Source organism: Bos indicus, chromosome 27, assembly GCF_029378745.1.
Source record: "Bos indicus isolate NIAB-ARS_2022 breed Sahiwal x Tharparkar chromosome 27, NIAB-ARS_B.indTharparkar_mat_pri_1.0, whole genome shotgun sequence".
Lineage (NCBI taxonomy): Eukaryota > Metazoa > Chordata > Mammalia > Artiodactyla > Bovidae > Bos > Bos indicus.
This window is the reverse complement of record NC_091786.1, coordinates 4,169,567-4,191,658: the sequence shown is the minus strand read 5'-3', so window position 1 is coordinate 4,191,658 and position 22,092 is coordinate 4,169,567. Positions and strand designations below refer to the sequence as shown.

General features: G+C 39.6%; 1 protein-coding gene and 1 long non-coding RNA gene across 2 annotated transcripts in view; one reads left to right on the top strand and one right to left on the bottom strand.

Moving 5' to 3' along the window:
• The window catches only part of LOC139180156 (uncharacterized), a 197,870-nt gene extending 175,780 nt beyond the window's left edge, over positions 1-22,090 (top strand). The window contains exon 3 of the long non-coding RNA XR_011564467.1: positions 18,598-22,090. This is a non-coding gene — a long non-coding RNA (uncharacterized lncRNA). The remainder of the gene's footprint in view (positions 1-18,597) is intronic.
• Positions 9,619-12,674, bottom strand: LOC109553578 (histone H3-like centromeric protein A). Its single transcript, XM_019953631.2, has 3 exons — positions 12,412-12,674; positions 11,665-11,899; positions 9,619-10,841 (listed from the first exon to the last, which is right to left on the bottom strand). Exons 1-2 carry the CDS (start codon positions 12,613-12,615, stop codon positions 11,690-11,692), a joined length of 414 nt encoding a protein of 137 aa, XP_019809190.2. The 5' UTR covers positions 12,616-12,674; the 3' UTR covers positions 9,619-10,841; positions 11,665-11,689.
• Positions 22,091-22,092: the final 2 nt, after the last annotated feature.

Genomic DNA, 22,092 nt, shown 5'->3' with positions numbered 1-22,092 from the left:
GGAGCAGTAACAAAAGGTGCAGGGGCGTTACCAAATTCACTTACGTCGGAGAGGAATTAGGCTCAGGCGGGAGAGCATGTGGGAAGAGTGCAGGTTGTGAGGCTGAGCCCTTTCCACAGACAGCCCTGGGGGCTGAAGGTCCTTTCCTGGTGCATCTTTTTCATCACTCTTGACTGGCCCTCTTGCGTCTTTCACCTTCCAAGAGAAGCTCTACTTTTCAGGCTCAAGTCTAACCTGATCCACTCCTCAGCCTCCTTCCCCAACAACGGGCCAGTTAACTCTCAGTTCCATTCTGTCCCTTTTCTGTTTATCCACTCTGGCTGACACAGTCCAGTTTCTTGGCTTTAAATGCCTGCATGTCTGTTCCTCCCTCAGTGGATGTGAGTTTGAGCAAACTCCAGGAGATGGTGAAGGACCAGGATGCCTGGTGTGTTGCAGTCCATGGGATCGCAAAGAGTCTGACGCGACTGAGCGACTGAAAAACAGCAGCAGGTGCTCCCCTCCAACTGTCTCTTATTAGCCCCAGAAGCCTGTGTCCAGACTGCTTGCTTGACACGTCTGCTTGGATGTGTACTTAGCGTCCGGATTCAACATGCATTAAGCGAGCCACTCCTGTAGCTCTGCCTCAGACGCGTGCCTCACTCAGTGATCCTCACCATCCAGCCTCAGGTAGTAGCCTGTGGCCTGCACTCAGCTCAGGCCAGGAAGCTGAAATCACCCCAGGCTTCCCTCCTTCACTAGAATCCCACATCACACCCAGGAGGTAATACCTTTGTTTTCATGTTTACCCTTGTGAAACAAGGGTGGCAGGTCCTAGCACTCATCTAAGTACATTTTAACATACATTTTAAGAATAATGTACATTAAAAAATCTATTACCAGTGGGAATTTGACAGGTCATATTGTATACAACTCAATTATCCCAAACTGCTGAATGTGTGTAAATTGAGTAGGCCAGCCTGTTACTGGTCAGTACATGCCTAATGCTTATGAACTCAGTCATGTCCCAGTTTTTGCAATCCTATAGACTGTAACCTGCCAGGTTCCTCTGTCCATGGAATTCTCCAGGCAGGACTATTGGACTGGGTAGCCATTCCCTCCTGCAGGGGATCGTCCTGACCCAGAGATGGAACCCATGACTCGTGTCTCCTCCATTGGCAGGCATATTCTTTACCACTATTTATCAGAGATATTATTTTAAATACTTAAATATTTCTAAATGTCAGGTCTATGTTAAGATAGATTTTGAACCTTCTTGATGAAAAAGGACTACTTCCTTAAAGCGTTACATATTTTGACATATGTAATCTAAAAATGACCCAACCTCAGAAACTTGGGGCACAGTAGATTTTACTATATGGATAAAAGAACACAGGAAACATAAAGTATGATGTGTATGTGGTGCATGTCTATGAAAAGATGCTATAATCTCTAATACATGGTTTTCTGATCATTTAGTTTGATTTAGTTTAAAAATTCTAGAGGAATATGCATTCCTTAGACAACTGTTTTGAAAATCCAGTCATTGTATCACCTGACAGATGTGCAGTAATTAATTGTGGAGGTTAAAGTCTCACTTTGACAGCAGACAGCTTAGAGTAAACTCATCACAGAGCTCCCAAAGTTACTCTCACTGGACATTTACATTTCAGGCCTGCCCAGAACTGGACTTTTGCCTGTGTTTAGAATAACCTACATCCCCAGTATTCATCTCCATTACCTGTAATGCAGTGTTCCCAGAGCCCAGGTGGCAGCTGGTACTTGGAAAAGTGCTCTGAGTATCTTTAGTAAGAAATTTTCTCATTTGCTGGGAACTTATATTCATAATTGGATGAGAGGAAGGTATGTACTTTCTTCTTACTGAGGGAAATAATATGTTCATTCTATCTCAGGCCAAAAATATACATATATATTGTCCTTTGGTCTTCAGTTCAGTTCAGTCGCTCAGTCGTGTCTGACTCTTTGCAACCCCATATGTCCTCTGGTCTTAGCTTCATCAAATTCTTACATCCTTTATGAACATAAACATAGAAAAGACTTGTAAACAGAAACTAACTAAAAAATAATGCATTTTCTTCAAGCTTGAGAGCTTTGTCTAAAGGTCCTTGGTTATAAAGGCATTTATTTATTTTTTAACTTTTAATTGAAGTATAGTCTATTCATACTGTTGTGTTAGTTTCAAATGTACAGCAAAATGATTCAGGTATATATATATATATATACACACACACACACACATATATAATACACGCACACATATATATTATATTCCAGATTATTTTCCATTATAGATTATTGCAAGGTACTGAATATAACCCGTGCTATGCAGTGGGCCATGGTTGTTTATTTCATAGTCTGTATTTCTTTTTCTTGTTGTTAATTTTTAATTGCAGGATAATTGCTTTACAGAATTTTTGTGGTTTGTCTGTCATACATCAACAGTAATCACCCATATCTCCTCCCTCCCAGACCTCCCTCCCATCTCCCTCCCCATTCCACCCTTCAGCCTGTCCCAGAGTCCTTGTTTGAGCTCCTTGAGTCATACAGCAAATTCCCACTGGCTGTCTATTTTACATATGGTAACAGAACTGGACATGGAACAACAGACTGGTTCCAATTAGGAAAAGGAGTATGTCAAGGCTGTATATTGTCACCCTGATTATTTAACTTATATGCAGAGTACATCATAAGAAATGCTGGGCTGGAAGAAGAACAAGCTAGAATCACGATTGCCAGGAGAGATCAATAACCTCAGATATGCAGATGACACCACCCTTTTGGCAGAAAGTGAAGAAAGTGAAGAAGAGCCTCTTGATGAAAGTGAAACAGGAGAGTGAAAAGTTGGCTTAAAGCTCAATATTCAGAAAACTAAGATCATGGCATCTGGCCCCATCACTTCATGGCAAATAGATGGGGAATCAGTGGAAACAGTGGCTGACTTTATTTTAGGGGGCTCCAAAATCACTGTAGATGGTGATTGCAGCCATGAAATTAAAAGATGCTTACTTCTTGGAAGAAAAGTTATGACCAACCTAGACAACATATTAAAAAGCAGAGACATTACTTTGTCAGCATAGGTCCTTCTAGTTAAGGCTATGTTTTTCCAGTAGTCATGTATGGATGTGAGAGTTGGACTATAAAGAAAACTGAGCACTGAAGAATTGATACTTTTGAACTGTGGTGTTGGAGAAGACTCTTGAGAGTCCTTTAGACTGCAAGGAGATCCAACCAGTCCATCCTAAAGAGATCAGTCCTGGATATTCATTGGAAGGACTGATGTTGAAGCTGAAACTCCAATACTTTGGCCACCTGATGTGAAGAACTGACTCATTTGAAAAGACCCTGATGCTGGAGAAGATTGAGGAAAGGAGGAGAAGGGAATGACAGAGGATGAAATGATTGGATGGCATCACTGACTCCATGGACATGAGTTTGGGTAAACTCCAGGAGTTGGTGATGGACAGGGAGGCCTGGCGTGCTGTGATTCATGGGGTCGCAGTCGGACTCAACTGAGTGACTGAACTGAATTGTAAATTTCTATGTTACTCTTTCCATACATGTCCCCTTCTCCCTCCTCTCCTCCCACTGTGTCCATAGGTCTGTTTTCTATGTCTGTCTCTCCATTGCTGCCCTGAAAATAAATTCATCAGTGCCGTCTCTTAAGATTCCATATATATGTTTCAGTATATGATATTTATATTTTTCTTTCTGACTTATTTCACTCTGTATAGTAGGCTCTAATTTTGTCCATTTCATTAGAACAGATTTAAATATGTTCCTTTTTATGGCTGAGTAATATTCCATTGTGTGTGTGTGTGTGTATATATATATATATATATATATATATATATACCACAACTTCTTTATCCATTCATCTGTTGATGGACATCTAGGTTGCTTCCATGTTCTGGCTATTGTAAACAGTGCAGCAGTGAACATTGGGGTACATGCATCTTTTTCAGTTTTGATTTCCTCATGGTATATGCCTAGGAGTGGGATTGCTGGGTCATATGGTGGTTTTATTCATTGCTTTTTAAGGCTTCTCCATGCCATCTCCCATAGTGGCTGTATCAGTTTACATTCCTACCAACAGTGCAAGAGGGTTCCCTTTTCTCCACACCCTCTAGCATTTATTATTTGTAGACTTTTTATGATGGCCATCCTGACTGGTATGAGGTGGTATCTCATTGTACTTTTGACTTGCATTTCTCTAGTGATGAGTGATGTTGATCATCTTTTCATGTGCTTATCAGCTATCTGTATGTCTTCTTTGGAAAAATGTCTCTTCAGGTCCCTTTCCCACCTTTTGATTGGGTTGTTTGCTTTTCTGATACTGATTTGTATGAGGTGCTTGTATATTTTGGAAATTAATTCTTTATCAGTTGTTTCCTTTGCTATTATTTTCTCCCATTCTGAGGGTTGTCTTTTCACCTTGCTTGTAGTTTCCTTTGCTGTGCAAAAGCTTTTAAGTTTAATTAGTTCCCACTTGTTTATTTTTGTTTTTATTTCCATTACTCTAGGAGGTGGGTCATAGAAGATCTTGCTTTGATTTATGTCATTGAGTGTTCTGCCTATGCTCTCCTCTAAGAGTTTGATGATCTTATATTTAGGTTTTTAATCCACTTTGAGTTTATCTTTGTTTATGACATTAGGTAGTGATCTAATTTCATTCTTTTACACATATGTGTCCAGTTTTCCCAGCGCCACTTGTTGAAGAGGCTTTCTTTGCCCCATTGTATATTCTTGCCTCCTTTGTCAAAAATAAGGTACCCATAAGTGCATGGGTTTGTCTCTGGGTTCTCTATCTCATTCCAACAGTCTGTATTTCTTAATCCCAATCTTCTAACTTATCTTTCAACCCCAAAGGGAAGACTTGTGGTAACCAAAAGTTTGTTTTCTGTTTAGTAAGTAAATTTGTTTGTATCATTTTGTATCATCCATATTAAGTGATGCAAAAGTGAAAAGTAAAATGTTAGTAGCTCAGTCACATCTGACTCTTTGCAAGCCCATGAATTGTAGCCGGCCAGACTCCTTTGTCTGTGTAATTCTCCAGGCAAGAATACTGGAGTGGGTTGCCATTCCCTTCTCCAGGGGACCTTTCTGGCCCAGGGCTTGAACCTAGGTCTCCTGAACTACAGGCAGATTCTTTACTGTGTGAGCCACCAAGGAGTGAGTCAGTCACTACCTGACTTACTTCATTTAAGGTGCTAATCTCTAGGTCCATTCATGTTGCTGCAAATGGTAGTACTTCATTATTTTCTATGGTTGAGTAATATAAAGGCATTTTAGATATATATTAAGAATTTTATTTTAATCTGCATGAACCTTGGAAATGATTTAAGCAATGATACATATGACTTTTGTTGGAATCCACCTTTCTTCCACATATACATTATGCTCTTAGATATATAATATAACATATAATACATATATATATAGTGGTTTATGTATTATATACTATATATCTCTGGCAGATATCAACTATGGTGTATGATATATAGACAGTATTTTACATAGTATGCTAGATATATTCAAAAGTTTCTTGTATCAATGCTTCCAAAATTCCTTTTTCCCTTTCTCTAACTAAAACGTTTTAAGCACTTTTAAAAATAGACAACTTACCAATACTTGAAAAGAGATTTAAACACATCAGTGACAAATATTATGATATTGCCTAATATCATTCATGGTGCTTGATTTATAAAGAAGAAAGGTATTGAAGTGGCATCCACCCAGCGGCTTTTCAGGAAAGCTGAACAGATGCCCACCACCCTACTCCTGTAAAAAGGGAGGAAAATTAGGTCAATTGGCAGCTTTTGATAAATTGCTTACAGTCAGTCATGGTTTGGGATAAAGCTTTCTTCTTCTTCTTCTTCTTTTTTTTTTGCAAGAGTAGCCATTTTAATCAATAAACATCCATTCAAAGCATTTAAATATTAATGCAAGTGAATTTAAAGATAGGAAGAAAGGAAAAGAAAAGGCAAAAATGCACAGGAACCAAGGGGATTTTTAAGTTCAAAAATAAAATTCAGGTTGGTAAAATGACCAAAACAAATTGTGGCCACAGTCTGTTGGTAGGAAAAGCAGGTTTTAAGTGAAAATTAAAATGGAGTTAAGGAATATTTTCACCAACAGTGAGGTGACTCTTGCTGAGAAATGAACGAGCACAGCTGAGGACTTCAGCACAGAGGGGCAAAGTGAAATGCACAGAAGATGCAGTAGGTTTGCTAGAAATTAAAAAAAGAGAGAGACAGAGCTTTTAAAAATGTTTACAGAATGTATATTCAGTAATTCAAGTTGTGCTGATTTTGTTTTGTTCCTTAATATAGGAGAAAGCTTTGTGTGGTCGCTAATATGGAGGGCAACATGTTGTGATGACATAGACGTTACCCTTTTAAATGTGGTAAACCTTCTGTCTTCAAAGAGTATACAGTCAAGGCCGTGGCAGGTCACAACCACCAATGTAAAGACATACTAAGTTATTCATTGTTTCCTGCAAATTTTGAGGAAAACAGGTCTCAGAAGAGAGTCATCTGACTAAACATACTTTGGTCACTTTTAAATAAGCCATTCTTTACCTGGCTTGAAATATAGAATTGATTCCCAGTCTAGACATCACTGAAATTCCCTTTTTAGTGAACATGTCTCATTTTATTAAAAGATACATACTCTCAACTTCCCTAGATTGGTCTTTGCTAGCAAGACTCAAGAGTGGCTCAGAGTTTAGTGGAGCCGTTACTGCATATTGGAGGGCCTACATAAGATTAGTCGGTTACAAAGTGGATGTGTTCTGTCCTTCCTGTCCTTCGGTCTCGCTTTGTGTTTCAATTCTGTTCATTCAGAGTGTCAGACAGGCAACCGATAAACAGTGTTTACTATGTTCCAGGCATTGTTCTGAGTGCTTTAGACCCATCCTGAGTGAATTAGATAACATCCTGCCTTGTGAAGCTAACATTCCTCAGGAAAAGGGCCCTCTAACATAAGAAAATGAATTCAAGAAACCTGAAAAAATATGAGTCAAAGCCATTTTATACTTAAAGATTAGAAGAATTCTTACAGCATTTGTTTGATTTCTATCTTAGTTGTTAAATAATAATAAAACATGTTTTTCAGAAACACCGCCCCCCTAAAGAAGGTAACAAAACAAATTGTTTATAGTGTTTAATGACTCCCTTGAATATAAAGAATCTCTTAAAATTTATGATAATTACATCACACCGGTACTTGGATCAAGCCATGAAGAATTGAAAGGTGTATGTTTTTGAAATTTACATACATATGATAGAGAATTGATACTGAAGATAGAAAATAAGAAACCCTTTCCTAGAATTCTTAGCTTAAGTCCAAAATACAACCTAAAATGATATTAGCATAATTTTCAACACTTTCAGCATAATGGAACACTTACTAAAACCAAATTAACAGTACTGATTAGTTAAAATGTTGAAAATATTAGATTACTTTGCTCACAAAGCAAATGCAGGGCCTGAAGGAAGACTAAAGCCATTGGAAGATAACAACTGGATGGAGTATTTTTATTGAAAAAAATTTTTTTGAAGGAAAATGGAAGACAAAGGACATATTATTTGGTTTGTTTTTAAGTCACAAAAGAAATGTAGGCACCTTTCAGTTAGAGAAGTGCTCCATAATTACTATTTAAGATTAACTCCTCCTAGTAATAAGACTATAAACACTGATGGGATTTTACAAAAATTTAAAATCTAAGTGCATGGATTAAAAACTTGAGGACCAATTTCCTTTCTAGCTTATAATTCTTTAGTTCACATTAACATCTATCTTCACTCTTGTTAATAAGAAAAGTTCTATTTCCTTTGATTTTTTTTTTTTTTTATGGCAAGCCAGAAATGTGGTATATAAAGCTCTCAGTTCACTTCAGTTCAGTTGCTCAGTTCTGTCCGACTCTTTGTGACCCCATGGACTGCAGCACACCAGGCCACCCTGTCCATCACAACTCCCAGAGTATACCCAAACTCTTCACCATTGAGTCAGTGATGCCATCCAACCATCTCATCCTCTGTCATCCCCTTCTCTTCCTACCCTCAATCTTTTCCAGCATCAGGGCCTTTTCAAATGAGTCAGTTCTTTGCATCAGATGGCCAAAGTATTGGAGTTTCACCTTCAACATCAGTCCTTCCAATGAACACCCAGGACTGATCTCCTTTAGGATGGACTGGTTGGATCTCCTTGCAGTCCAAGATTCTCAAGAGTCTTCTCCAACACCGCATTTCAAATGCATCAATTCTTCATCCCTCAGCTTTCTTTATAGTCCAACATCCGCTGGATCATCAAAAAAGAGAGTTCCAGGAAAACATCTATTTCTGCTTTACTGACTATGCCAAAGCCTTTGAATGTGTGGATCACAATAAACTGTGGAAAATTCTGAAAGAGATGGGAATACCAGACTACCTGACCTGCCTCTTGAGAAACCTATATGCAGGTCAGGAAGCAACAGTTAGAACTGGACATGGAACAACAGACTGGTTCCAAATAGGGAAAGGAATATGTCAAGGCTGTTTATTGTCACCCTGGTTATTTAACTTACAAAGAAATGCTGGGCTGGAATAAGCACAAGCTGGAATCAAGATTTCCAGGAGAAATACCAATAACCTCAGATATGCAAATGACACCACCCTTATGGCAGAAAGTGAAGAGGAACTAAAGAGCCTTTTGATGAAAGTGAAAGAGGAGAGTGAAAAAGTTGGCTTAAAGCTCAACATTCAGAAAACGAAGATCATGGCATCTGGTCCCATCACTTCATGGGAAATAGATGGGGAAACAGTGGAAACAGTGTCAGACTTTATTTTTTGGGGCTCCAAAATCACTGCAGATGGTGACTGCAGCCATGAAATTAAAAGACGCTTACTCCTTGGAAGGAAAGTTATGACCAACCTAGACAGCATATTCAAAAGCAAAGACATTACTTTGTCAACAAAGGTCCGTCTAGTCAAGGCTATGGTTTTTCCAGTGGTCATGTATGGATGTGAGAGTTGGACTGTGAAGAAAGCTGATCACCAAATAATTGATGCTTTTGAACTTTGGTGTTGGAGAAGACTGAGAGTCCCTTGGACTGCAAGGAGATTCAACCAGTCCATTCTAAGTGAGATCAGTCCTGGGTGTTCTTTAGAAGGAATGATGCTAAAGCTGAAACTCCAGTATTTTGGCCATCTCATGCGAAGAGTTGACTCATTGGAAAACACTCTGATGCTGGGAAGGAATGGGGTCAGGAGGAGAAGGGGACAACAGAGGATGAGATGGCAGGATGGCATCACTGACTCAATGGACGTGAGTTTGAGTGAACTCCGGGAGTCGGTAATGGACAGGGAGGCCTGGCGTGCTGCAATTCATGGGGTCGGAAAGAGTTGGATGTGACTGAGCGACTGAACTGAACTGAACTGGAAAAACCATAGCCTTGACTAGATGGACCTTTGTTGGCAAAGTAATGTCTCTGCTTTTTAATATGCTGTCTAGGTTGGTCATAACTTTCGTTCCAAGGAGTAAGCGTCTTTTAATTTCATGGTTTCAGTCAGCATCTGCAGTGATTTTGGAGCCCAGAAAAATAAAGTCATCCACTATTTCCATGGTTTTTTTTTTTTTTTAAATGTATTCATAGATAAGCTTTATTTCAATGTTTACATAAAAATGAGTTGATGTCGAACAGGAAAAGGTTTTTACAAAGGGTTAAAATTTATCAAACAACAGAACTTGGTCCTTCCCTTTAGTTTGAATTCAGTTGGCTGACGCATCGTTATTAGTATCCACCCTCACTAATCATTTTCATCACACACAGTATCTAAACGTCTTCAGGTGGCACTTCCTATTTCCCTGGAAGTCTCTTAAACTGCTTTCAGTTACAAGAGAAGGGCAAGGATTTTATCGGCTCATACTCTACTCCACTGGAGGCAAAGATACATCCCTTAATTCTCTTGTTTAAATTGTGGTTGTTGGCAAAGTGTCCAAATGAAGAATTTAATGCTAACACACAAAGAACATAGTATAATCTATGTATAACAGTAACTTTGCTTCAAATTTTTTTCATTAAGAATAATTTTTATTCTCTTTCCACAAGGAAGTTATAAAAATACCTGTAAAAACATTGAAAAGGCTCTTTAAAATCCTGGAATGAAAAATTCTGAAGTATAAATTATGATACATTGTCTATGATTTGCAAATAAAGAATAAAATAAATTCTACAAGTTGGAATTTCTGAATGATTTTGGCAGGAATTTACCAGAAGGAGCCAGAACATCAAACCTTAACAATTTTCTATTTTCATCCCAATTGAGTTTTTGAAAAGCTGTATAATCTGTTGACAGGTACAGTCCACATACAAACTTGCTTCTGCCGTTAATGATGAAGTCAATCTGAAGACAGAGATTTGTACGCTGGATGCACCAGGCTCTTCCATGCAACTGACTGGTTTTCTCTTATTTTTTTCCATCATGTTTTAAATAAAAGTAAATATATATATATGGTAAAAAAAATTTAAATGGTACAAGAAGATTTAAAATAATCAGTAAATATCCTTTTTGCCTATAACCTAAAAAGTCTGATGTCTTCCAAATCATCAGTCACATGAATAATTTGCAAAGTGAAGTCAACCTTAGAGTCTCTTCATCTGAAAATTATTCTCGGGATTTCTGGAATGTGTTGATTCTCTCATATATTGCCTCTGTTACAGAGGAAAGCCATGCAGTCTTCTTCTAAAAAACAACTAACTACAAAAACAACTCGCACGCTCTGCTTTGAGAGAGCAAGTCCAGGCAACACCTTGTACTCCATGGATCTGGTCCTGGCTACAGGCAGAAGCTCTGGTATCAACCCTGAAATTCAGGAATCATATTAACTAACAAGGCATTTTCAAAAATAAGAACTTTCTTTCAATCAAAACAAGGTCATCATATATACACTATCATGTGTGAATGATAACTAGCTAGGGAGAAGCTGCTATATAACATTCGGAGTCCAGCCTGGCGCTCTGTGATGACCTAGAGGAGAGGGAGGCTCAAGAGGGAGGGGATACTATATAATTATGGCTGATTCGTGTTGTTATACCAGAGAAACCAACACAACATTGTAAAACCATTACTTTCCAATTAAAAAATCAAACCCAAAAGAATCCCACAAGGTCATCTAGTCCTTGAAAAACAGAGAGGATGAACTCTGTCAGATTCAGTTTATCTGGTCATTATTTAATTGAAAAATAAGCGTGTGTTAGTTGCTCAGTCGTGTCTGACTCTTTGTGACTCCATGAACTGTAGACCTCCAGGCTTCTCTGTCTATGGAGTTCTCCAAGCAAGAATACTGGAGTGGATTGCCATTCCTTTCTCCAGAGGATCTTCCTGACCCAGGGATTGAACCCAGAACTCCTATATGGCTGGCAGAGTCTTTGCCATTTGAGCTACAGGGAAGTCAAAATTAAAACTGAAAAATAAATTTGTACAAAAGGACACGAGCCGCAGAATCCCAAACATTCAAGTTAAAACTAGGTCAAAGCTTTCCTAGAGAACAAAGGGGAGGCAAGGCAGCAAAGGAGTCAGGATGGAGAAAGAAGCTTCTTTCAGAGAAATTCCCGCCCCGGCGGTGGGCAGTTGAGTGCTCTCCCCACAAGGTCTGCTCACTCTCTGGTGAGCAGGAAACGCTTACAGAGACTTGGGCGGGTGGCCAGAGCTCAGCCAAGCCCTTCCTGAATGCCTCGGATCCTCCGGGCCAGCTGCACATCCGGGAAGAGCGTGACGCGGCCGGCGTGTAAGGAGAGGAGATAGGCATCCTCAAAGAGATGAACTAGAAATGCTTCTGCCGCCTCTTGTAGGGCCAACAGGGCCTGGGCTTGCCAATTGAAGTCCACACCACGAGTGAATTGAACACATATTTCTCTTGCCTGTGAAAGAGCGGGGATGGGGAGCAAAGGGAAGAGTAGAGAGGAGAAGGAGACTCAAAGAAGACAGACTCTCTCCATGAGCCTCCATGAATCTTCACTTCTGTTCTTCCTTCCTGGTGCTTAATCTTGGGACCTAACTAGTAGCTAACACCTAACTAGGTGTCAACTCCAGGGAGGTTAGAGATGGGCACATCTATCCTGGTCATGGTGTGGGGGGAGGAGGAGACAATCTGTTAGGGCAGGAGAAGGGATGAGAGGGTGGTTGGATGAGAGAGTTCCTTTTACAAAATCAAAGAGCACAGTTTCAAAGGTGGTGGGGGTTAGAAACGAACTCTATAAAGAATGAGAAGTTGCCCTCGGCAGGCTCCAGTTTTCAGGAGCTGAAGTGTCCCTGATCAGATTATAGAAGAGGTCCCTTGCCGTTTGGGCAAGAGATGACAGGGCCCCAACACCCGGGAAATTTAAACAAAGGAGGCTGCACAGGGGTTGGCGGGAGGCTCCCTGGAGCTCACCAGGCGGCAGAAGGGGCTCTTTCTTAACAGCAGGTGTGTGGTCTTCTGAAGAGTTCGGATCTCCTTCAGGACTGTATGTCTCCGGCGAGCAAGTGGACTGGAGGACGTGCCTAAGGACGGGGCCGGCGGGGGGGCGGCGGGAGCCGGGCTCGCAGGGCGCCTCCTTGGTGTTTCGGGCTTGCGTTTCTGACGGCGGGGGCCCATGGCGGGCGCGCAGGGCTGGAGCCCTGCGGCTCCTTCTAGATCTTCTGGGTCCGGGCCACTATTTCCATTGTTTCCCCATCTATTTGCCATGAAGTGATGGGACCAGATGCCATGATCTTAGTTTTCTGAATGTTGAGCTTTAAGCCAACTGTTTCACTCTCCTCTTTCACTTTCTTCAAGAGGCTCTTTAGTTCATCTTCACTTTCTGCCAAAAGGGTGGTGTCATCTGAGGTTTATGCCATAAGGGTGATGTCATCTGAGGTTATTGATATTTCTCCTGGCAATCTTGATTCCAGCTTGTACTTCTTCCAGCCCAGTGTTTCTCATGATGTACTCTGCATATAAGTTAAATAATCAGGGTGACAATATACAGCCTTGACATACTCCTTTTCCTATTTGCAACCAGTCTGTTGTTCCATGTCCAGTTCTAACTGTTGCTTCCTGATCTGCATATAGGTTTCTCAAGAGGCAGGTCAGGTGGTTTGGTATTCCCATCTCTTTCAAAATTTTCCACAGTTTATTGTGTTCCACACATTCAAAGGCTTTGGCATAGTCAATAAACCAGAAATAGATTTTTTTCTGGAACTCACTTGCTTTTTCGATGATCCAGTGGACGTTTGCAATTTAATCTCTGGTTCCTCTGCCTTTTCTAAATCCAGCTTGAACATCTGGAAGTTCACGGTTCACATATTGCTGAAGCCTGGTTTGGAGAAGTTTGTGCATTACTTTGCTAGCATGTGAGATGAGTGCAATTGTGTGGTAGTTTGAGCATTCTTTGGCGTTGCCTTTCTTTGGGATTGGAATGAAAACTGACCTTTTCCAGTCCCATGGCCACTGCTGAGTATTCCAAATTTGCTGGCATATTGAGTGCAGCACTTTCACAGGATCATCTTTTAGGATTTGAAATAGCTCAACTGGAATTCCATCACCTCCACTAGCTTTGTTCGTAGGGATGCTTCCTAAGGCCCACTTGACTTCACGTTCCAGGATGTCTGGCTCTAGGTGAGTGATCACAGCATCATGATTATCTGGGTCTTGAAGATCTTTTTTGTATAGTTCTTCTGTGTGTTCTTGCCGCCTCTTCTTAATATCTTCTGCTTCTGTTAGGTCCATACCATTTCTGTCCTTTATTGTGCCCAGCTTTGCATGAAATAGTCCGTGGTATCTCTAATTTTCTTGAAGAGATCTCTAGTCTTTCCCATTCTATTATTTTTCTCTATTTCTTTGCACTGATTGCTGAGGAAGGCTTTCTTATCTCCTCTTGCTATTCTTTGGAACTCTGTATTCAAATTGGTATACCTTTCTTTTCTCCTTTGCTTTTCACTTCTCTTCTTTTCACAGCTTTTTGTAAGGCCTCTTCAGATAGCCATTTTGCTTTTTTGCATTTCTTTTTTGGGGGATGGTTTTGCTCCCTGTTTCCTGCACAATGTCACGAACCTCTATCCATAGTTCATTAGGTACTCTGTCTATCAAATCTATTCCTTTAAATCTATTTCTCACTTCCACTGTATAATAATAAAGGATTTGATTTAGGTCATACCTCAATGGTCTAGTGGTTTTCCCCACTTTCTTCAATTTAAGTCTGAATCTGGCAATAGGGAGTTCATGATCTGAGCCACAGTCAGCTCCCGGTCTTGTTTTGGCTGACTCTATAGAGCTTCTCCATCTTTGGCTGCAAAGAAGATAAGCAATCTGATTTTGGAGTTGGCCATTTGGTGATCTCCATGTGTAGAGTGTTCTCTTGTGTTGTTAGAAGAGGGTGTTTGCCATGATCAGTGTGTTCTCTTAGCAAAAATCTATTAGCCTTTGGCCTGCTTCATTCTGTACTCCAAGGCCAAATTTGCCTGTTACCTCAGGTGTTTCTTGACTTCCCACTTTTTCATTCCAGTTCCCTGTAATTAAAATGACATCTTTCTTGGGCGTTAGTTCTAAAAGGTCTTGTAGGTTTTCTTAGAATCATTCAACTTCAGCTTCTTCAGCATTCCTGGTTGGGGCATAGACTTGGATTACCGTGATATTGAATGGTTTGCCTTGGAAACGAACAGAGATCATTCTGTCATTCTTGAGCCTGCATCCAAGTACTGCATTTTGGACTCTTTTGTTAACTGTGATGGCTACTCCATTTCTTCTGAGGGATTCCTGCCTGCAATAGTAGATATAATGGTCATCTGAGTTAAATTCACCCATTCCAGTCTATCTTAGTTCGCTGATTCCTGGATGTCAATGTTCATTCTTGCCATCTCCTGTTTGACCACTTTCAATTTGCCTTGATTCATGGACCTAACATTCCAGGTTCCTATGCAATATTGCTCTTTACAGCATCAGACCTTGCTTCTATCACTAGTCACATCCATAACTGGGTGTTGTTTTTGCTTTGGCTCCATCCCTTCATTCTTTCTGGAGTTATTTCTCCACTGATCTCCAGTAGCATATTGGGCACCTACTGACCTGAGGAGTTCCTCTTTCAGTGTCCTATCTTTTTGCCTTTTCATACTGTTCATGGGGTTCTCAAGGCAAGAATACTGAAGTGGTTTGCCATTCCCTTCTCTAGTGGACCACAGTCTGTCAGAACTCTACCATGCCCCATCCGTCTTGGGTGGCCCCACATATCTCTATACTTAAATTCTACAGCACTTGATGGATTTTGAGACAGTATGCTGAATATCAGTTTTTAGTCACAATGACTAAATAGTTTTTTCTATTTTTCAGGAGAGCCAAGCATGGAAAGATCTAAACAATATCTGAGTAATTCTTTTCAGCATTGTGAAATGTTTGTGTTATGTAATTTCTAATTATAAATAATTATATATATTGGGGCTTTCCAGGTGTCTCTAGTGGTAAAGAATCTGCCTGCTAATGCAGAAGACATAAGAGACCCAGGTTCCATCCCTGGGTTAAGAAGATCTCTTGGAGGAGGGCATGGCAATCCACTGCAGTATTCTTGCCTGGAGAATCCCATGGACAGAGGAGCCTGGTGGGCTATAGTCCATTGGGTTGCAAACAGTGGGACATGACTGAAGTGACTTAGCACAGAGAAACAAAATGACTGTATATATTTAATTGTACATAATTATATAGATATCTACATAGATAATAACTTTTATTTGGAGATGACAAGACCCTAGTATCTCCTGTAAACCTGTAAAAGTAGTAAGTTTCAGTCTTCTCCCTTCTTTCTCCACAACATGACAAGCTACAGTTTCACCTAATTACACATTTGTAACCAGTCGCTTTGAGATGCCTTGTCGATGTCCTTGACTTAGAGCTATGAAGAAAATCCCCTGGAGAAGATGTGTCTGTATTTGCTATCCTTTATCACAGCCTCTCTTGTGTTCCCTGTTGGGGTCCCTCCAACCTGACCATTGCTGGCACTGTGTCTGTGTCTTTTCAGAACAGTGCTTCTTGATCAGGGTGTTGTTGGAGTTAGTGGAGTTAGGGAACATAAAAAAAAAAAAGGTTCCTACTCTTGTTTGATTTTATAATGTGGATTTGGAAGGTAAGAAATTAAATTGTTTACATACAAAAATACCAGTATTAAAATCTTCTTGGCTAGTAGGTATCCTTGTGCAAGTTGATGGCATTCAACTAGGAGGGGAGAGTGTTCAACTTTATGTTCATAAAAACTGGTCTGGGTTATAGATGGTGGAGAAACAGTGGTTAGGCTGGTCTGTGCTCTGAAGCCAAGATAATGACACTTAAATATTATGTTCAGTGTGAAAAGATCATTCACTCTCAACACTTTTTCTTCATTGCTACTAGTGGTATTGTGTGTGTGTGTGTGTCTCTGTGTGTATTTTTCTTCCTTAACAAATTCTCCTGAATATGTTTTGGTCCATTTTGAAAATGTGAATGCTGTCCTTTCATTTGCTTTTTATCCCTTGGGTGAGGGGAATGCTAATTAATGAATTATTCCCTAAGTTACCAACTGTAGTAAACATTTTAAATTGAATATCTGTTGTTTATTCTGGTACTCCATTATAGTCTGACATAAAGTTCAGAGCACAGTTCCGTGTAGGCTCTGCCCAGTGGAACTTGGATAATTCCGTAGGGGTGAGGGATAGACAGCCACAGTAATGGACCTGCGGTTTCAAGCTGAGACAAATACAATGGGAGAAGTAGTTGTTTTTCTCTGAAAGCAAAGGACAAACTTGACCTGGAAGTGCTTGTTGGTGTGGTCTTGGCTTCAGCATCCCATCCAAGAAGTATTTCCTGGTTTGCAAACTTTAACCTGAGAGCAAAGTAGCTGAACTTTGCCTGTGTGTAAAATATGTAACTACAGTTTGTATTTTTGTTCTTTAATTTTCAAAGCAGAAATCATGACCCAACTTACCCATAAACACTCAGGTTATGAAATCTCAATTTAAATAAATAGCCTGAGAATAATACCATAATTTCAGAGCAATGTTGAATGTAAACATTCAGAATTATCTATGCAATGATATGAAAATCATTGTGATGTTTATGGGTAATACACAAATTTACTGTTAATACTTATTGTGGTTTGCTATCTACATAATTAAAAGAGATGCTAAATTGTAGTTAAGGATTAGTGAAAATAAATATATGATTATATCCCCGCTTTGAGTTCACTGACATAGTGAATGCTATTTATGAAGAACTGAGTTAAGTAATATTGATGGAGAGAATGTAATGGTCCTTTCTTAGCTTAGCTTACCCAAATAAAGAACATCCACAATCTGATTCAGTCTCTAGATGGTTATCACATACATAGCGCTGGGATATTCTTAGTACTTTTATTCATGTTTATCTTTATACTCAGATGAACAGTATCAAATGTAGAGTTCCAACACCCCATGCCATTGAAAATCCTACATAGGACAACTTTTTATTTTCCAAGACAATTTCTAGAAACTTAGTTTCCAAGTTTATCAAATTCTAGGAGAGACGTCCAGATCATATTTTATTTCAAAGAAGGTGCAACCAATTGAAAAAAAGTACCTTAAATTTAAAAAACAGTATAAAACATAAACTCCTCTTTAAGCCAAATCATGTCTTAATCTCAAAGACAGGTGTTCTTTTAACTGTGGGACATGCAAATTTAAAAACTTTAAGATATTTGAATAGTATTTATTGGGATCTTATGGAGTGCTGTGTAATATGCTAGCCATTTTAAACCTCACAGAATTCTGCAGGGTCAAATGAAGGAGCCTGATTTTTCAGATGTGGAATGAGTGATAGTCCCTCAGTCATGTCCAACTCTTTGCGACCCCATGGACTATAGCCCACCAAGCTCCTCATTATGTGAATTCTCTAGGCCAGAATACTGAAGTGGGTTGCCATTTATTTCCCCATATAGATGTAGAGACTAAGATTTTGTGACTCCAGTGGGGTGATTCTGACTCTTAATGTGAAAGCATTTAATAGAGGCCATATCTCAGGGCTTGGGGTTAATGCTATTATAGAAAAGAACTAAGTAGGCAATAGCATATGGCCGGACACAGAAAACTCCTTCTTCTGTTGGAGTTCTTTTGTAACAAAGACCTCTTGGGGGAGACCCATATCAGGTCCCTACAATTAATATCAAGTATGAGCTCAGCTGGTAAAGAATCCACCTGCAATGCAGGAGACCCTGGTTTGATTCCTGGGTTGGGAAGATCTGCTGGAGAAGGAATAAGCTACCCACTCCAGTATCTTGGGCTTCCCTGGTGGCTCAGCTGGTAAAGACTCTGCCTGCAATGTGGAAGACCTGGTTTCAGTCCCTGGATTGGGAAGATTCCCTGGAGAAGGGAACGGTTACCCACTCCAGTATTCTGGCCTGGAGAATTCCATGGACTGCATAGTCCATGGGGTCACAAAGAGTCGGACATGACTGAGCGAATTTCACTTCACTTTTCACATGAAACATCAAGAGTTCTCTACAGCTGTTCTTCTTTGTTGATGATGCATTTACATTTATTTTTACTTGGCTGAGGGTCTTTGTGGCAACTCCCTCTTCTGACGTGTTAATGTTTTGTCTACTAGATGCTGAGCTATATGTGGTGAACAGTCAAGGTGCCCCTGAATGTTGAAGGTAGGTCTGGCATTTCTCCTGGCAGCTCCTCCAGTTTCCTTTTCTTTGTTCAAATCCATCAGGCTCCCAGTAGTGAGAGGTGCCCCTTTTGTCCCTTTATCGACCCTCACTCTTAGGAGATTCCATCAGTCCTTTTGGACTCAGCTTTCTACTTCTAGGCATCACCTTTTCAAATTTGTAATGTCAATCAGAACCTTGTCTTTGGCTCCAGATGTACATATGTTACTTCCTAATTACCTTTTGCTTGCTATGCTATTAATACTTTTTTCCTTTAACCAAGCATATTAACTTCTACCCCAAACTATACTCCCTTTCAGCAGATGTGACTATCAACCTGGTCAGAAAAGTCATGTGTTAGGAATCTTCTTTAATTCCTTTTCACTCGGCTTTCTCCTCCAAATATCCACCAACAATCCTGGCAATTCCACACCAAAAGTATCTCGACAGACTTGAATTCTCTCCATCTCAATTACTGGCCACCTATTCATGGATGACCAAATTCATTCTTTTCAAGAAATATCTACAACAGCTATTAATACTCAGTAGATACCAGATACCGTTCTATCCAGGAAGGGCACTGAACAAAAGCAAACCCAGGCTCTCACAGAGCTTACAATAAACATTTATTGTTACTGTTGTTTAGTTGCTGAGTTGTGTCTGACTCCTTTCTATTCCATGGACTGTAACCCACCAGGTTCCTCTGTCCATGAGGTCTCCCAGGCAAGAATACTGGAATGGGTGGCCATTTCCTTCTCCAGGGGATCCAACCAGGGATTGAACCTGAGTCTCTTATATTTCCTGCATTGACAGGAGGATTCTTTACCACTGAGCCACCAGGGAAGACTCAAACATTGGCTTCCCTGGTGGCTCAGAGTTAAAGCATCTGCCTGGAATGCGGGAGACCTGGGTTTGATCCCTGGGTGGGGAAGACCCCCTGGAGAAAGAAATGGCAACCCACTCCAGTACTCTTGCCTGGAGAATCCCATGGACGGAGGAGCCTGGTAGGCTACAGTCCATGGGTTCGCAAAGAGTCAGACACGACTGAGTGACTTCACTTTCACTTTTACTTTCTGTTTGCATACTGCATAGCAATAACTCTCTTGGGAGAAAGAGTATATTACAGTGTACTTTGTTCTCTGTGTAAATTCAACTACTGATTATTCTCATGTCTTTGAACATAACAAGGTAGAATCCAAGTCCTGTCCAGTCATTGAATGTCTACGTTTCACATAGGTTGTAATGAATTATTACCAGGTGAATCATTACCCCAAACACAGATGTTCACAGCATTTAAACTGTTCTTTAAAGATTTATAGAACTTTCCATGAATAATAATAGCACTTGATCCACCGTGGTTATTTAAATTATAAGCCATTTATGAGAACTGTCTTGTTATAATACTCTTTCCTCTATTCTTTACAACATGATTGTTTCAAAACTATTTGCATTGTTGCTTATTCTCAAAATGTCTTGTTAACAAAAAGACTTAGGATTTTGAATGTCAGTCAACCTAGAAAACATGTTGAGTTTCACTGTTTGAGATCAGAAGAACAATAAAAAAATTAGATCAACTTTTGTACAAAAGAAACTTAGACAAGTATCTTAGCAGAAGTGTTTCTTTTTTATTTGGCACCAATGGGATTTAACAACCATTAGAATAAGCATAGAAGCTAGTAATTTGATAAGGCAAAAAACAATATTTGCATTTAAAATTATATTCTCTAAATTTTTTTCTACTACTTTAAATTACTTTGGTTAGTTCTGGAAATGACAGATCAAGCAATAAATTAATCCTTAATAGATGATCAAAGCAGATTTTAAAATCTGAGAATAAATGTTCATTTTGAAATAAAGAAACTATCAGAAATTTAATGTTTTACTATATATCTCTATAGGAGCATAATTTTAATTAATAAACAACATTATGCTTGCAGGATCCTAATAAAGATTATATTTCCCAAATTACACAGGACAGTCACATGAGTACGATCATTAAAACTCTTTAGATAATACTTATTTTTCATTTTATTTGAATATTTATTTTAAAAAGTTCTTCATATGTTAATGCTTGCATAGACCAAATTGTTAAACTTTATAAGGTATTGTTTCAGGGTGACTTACTGTTTTTACAAAATGTATATGTTCTAACCATATTAATTTCCATGAAAATAAAACTTCCCCAATTTTATGAAGAGAAAATGTAGCAGAAGTTCAGCAACCCATGGCCTAGCATAATGGTGGTGGTGGTGATTTAGTTCCCAAATCCTGTCTGACTCTTTTGATCCCATGGACTATAATGCCTGCCAGACTCCTCTGTCCATGGAATTCCCAGGCAAGAATACTGGGTAGGTTCCATTTCCATATCCATGACACAGGCATTGAGCCCTCATTCCTTGCATTTCAGGTAATCTCCTGCATTGCAAGTGGATTCTTTATCATTTAGCCATGAGGAAAGCCCCAAAGCCTAGCATATAAATATCAAAAAGTAAACCAGCATTCCTCCCCTTATTTATCCGTTAGTTTCCTTAGAATGCCTCACCTGGTGTTTCACAGGTATTCAGAGCTTCATAATTGAATAAAGGAAATATTTGAAATTGAATAAAGGAAAACATCTCGCATTAAATTAATTGTTTCCATGAATTATTTACACTTTCACATGACTTTCTTTTGTTTTGTTAAATTCATAGAACACCATTGTGAATGGCAAGAGGGCCATGCATGTGACTTTATAATTTTAAACACAGTTGCTAAATCACAACATGGTCGTGGTCGTTTGGACTTTCTGTCTTCAATTTTGTTCTGTCTTCACTTCCACAGTCTTTGCATAATGCCTAATGAATTTACTAAGCCCAAATATGAACAATTTTTTTGATGGTCTATATTTATTTCTGCTTATTTTCTGTTTTCATTCTTTGATTTTTTTTTTTCCAAGTTTTAACCAACAGGAACTATGGCATTAAAAGTCCTGAAAAGCCTTATCTCCAATGGATATTTTATCTCCCTCCCAAATTTAGTGAATGCCACATGGACAGAGGAGCCTGGCAGAGGGCCACAAAGAGTTGGACAGGACTGAGCACAATAGAAGAAGGTGAAGGTGATGTCGCTCACTTGTGTCTGACTCTTTGCGACCCCGTGGACTGTAGCCTACCAGGCTTCTCCATCCATGGTATTCTCCAGGCAAGAATACTGGAGTGGGTTACCATTTCCTTCTCCAGGGGATCTTCCCAACCCAAGGTTCAAACCCCGGTCTCCCGCATTGGAGGCAGACGCTTTAACCTCTGAGCCACCAGGGAAGCATGATAGAACCCAAATAGAAATGGTGAGTAAACCTCCTGGGTGCTTACTCCCCCTCCCAGCTGAGTTTCCTATTATAGTCTGAGGAGTTTCTACTATAAATACACATAATTTACAGAACGTTTCCAGTCCATATGTGTATCCTCAACTTT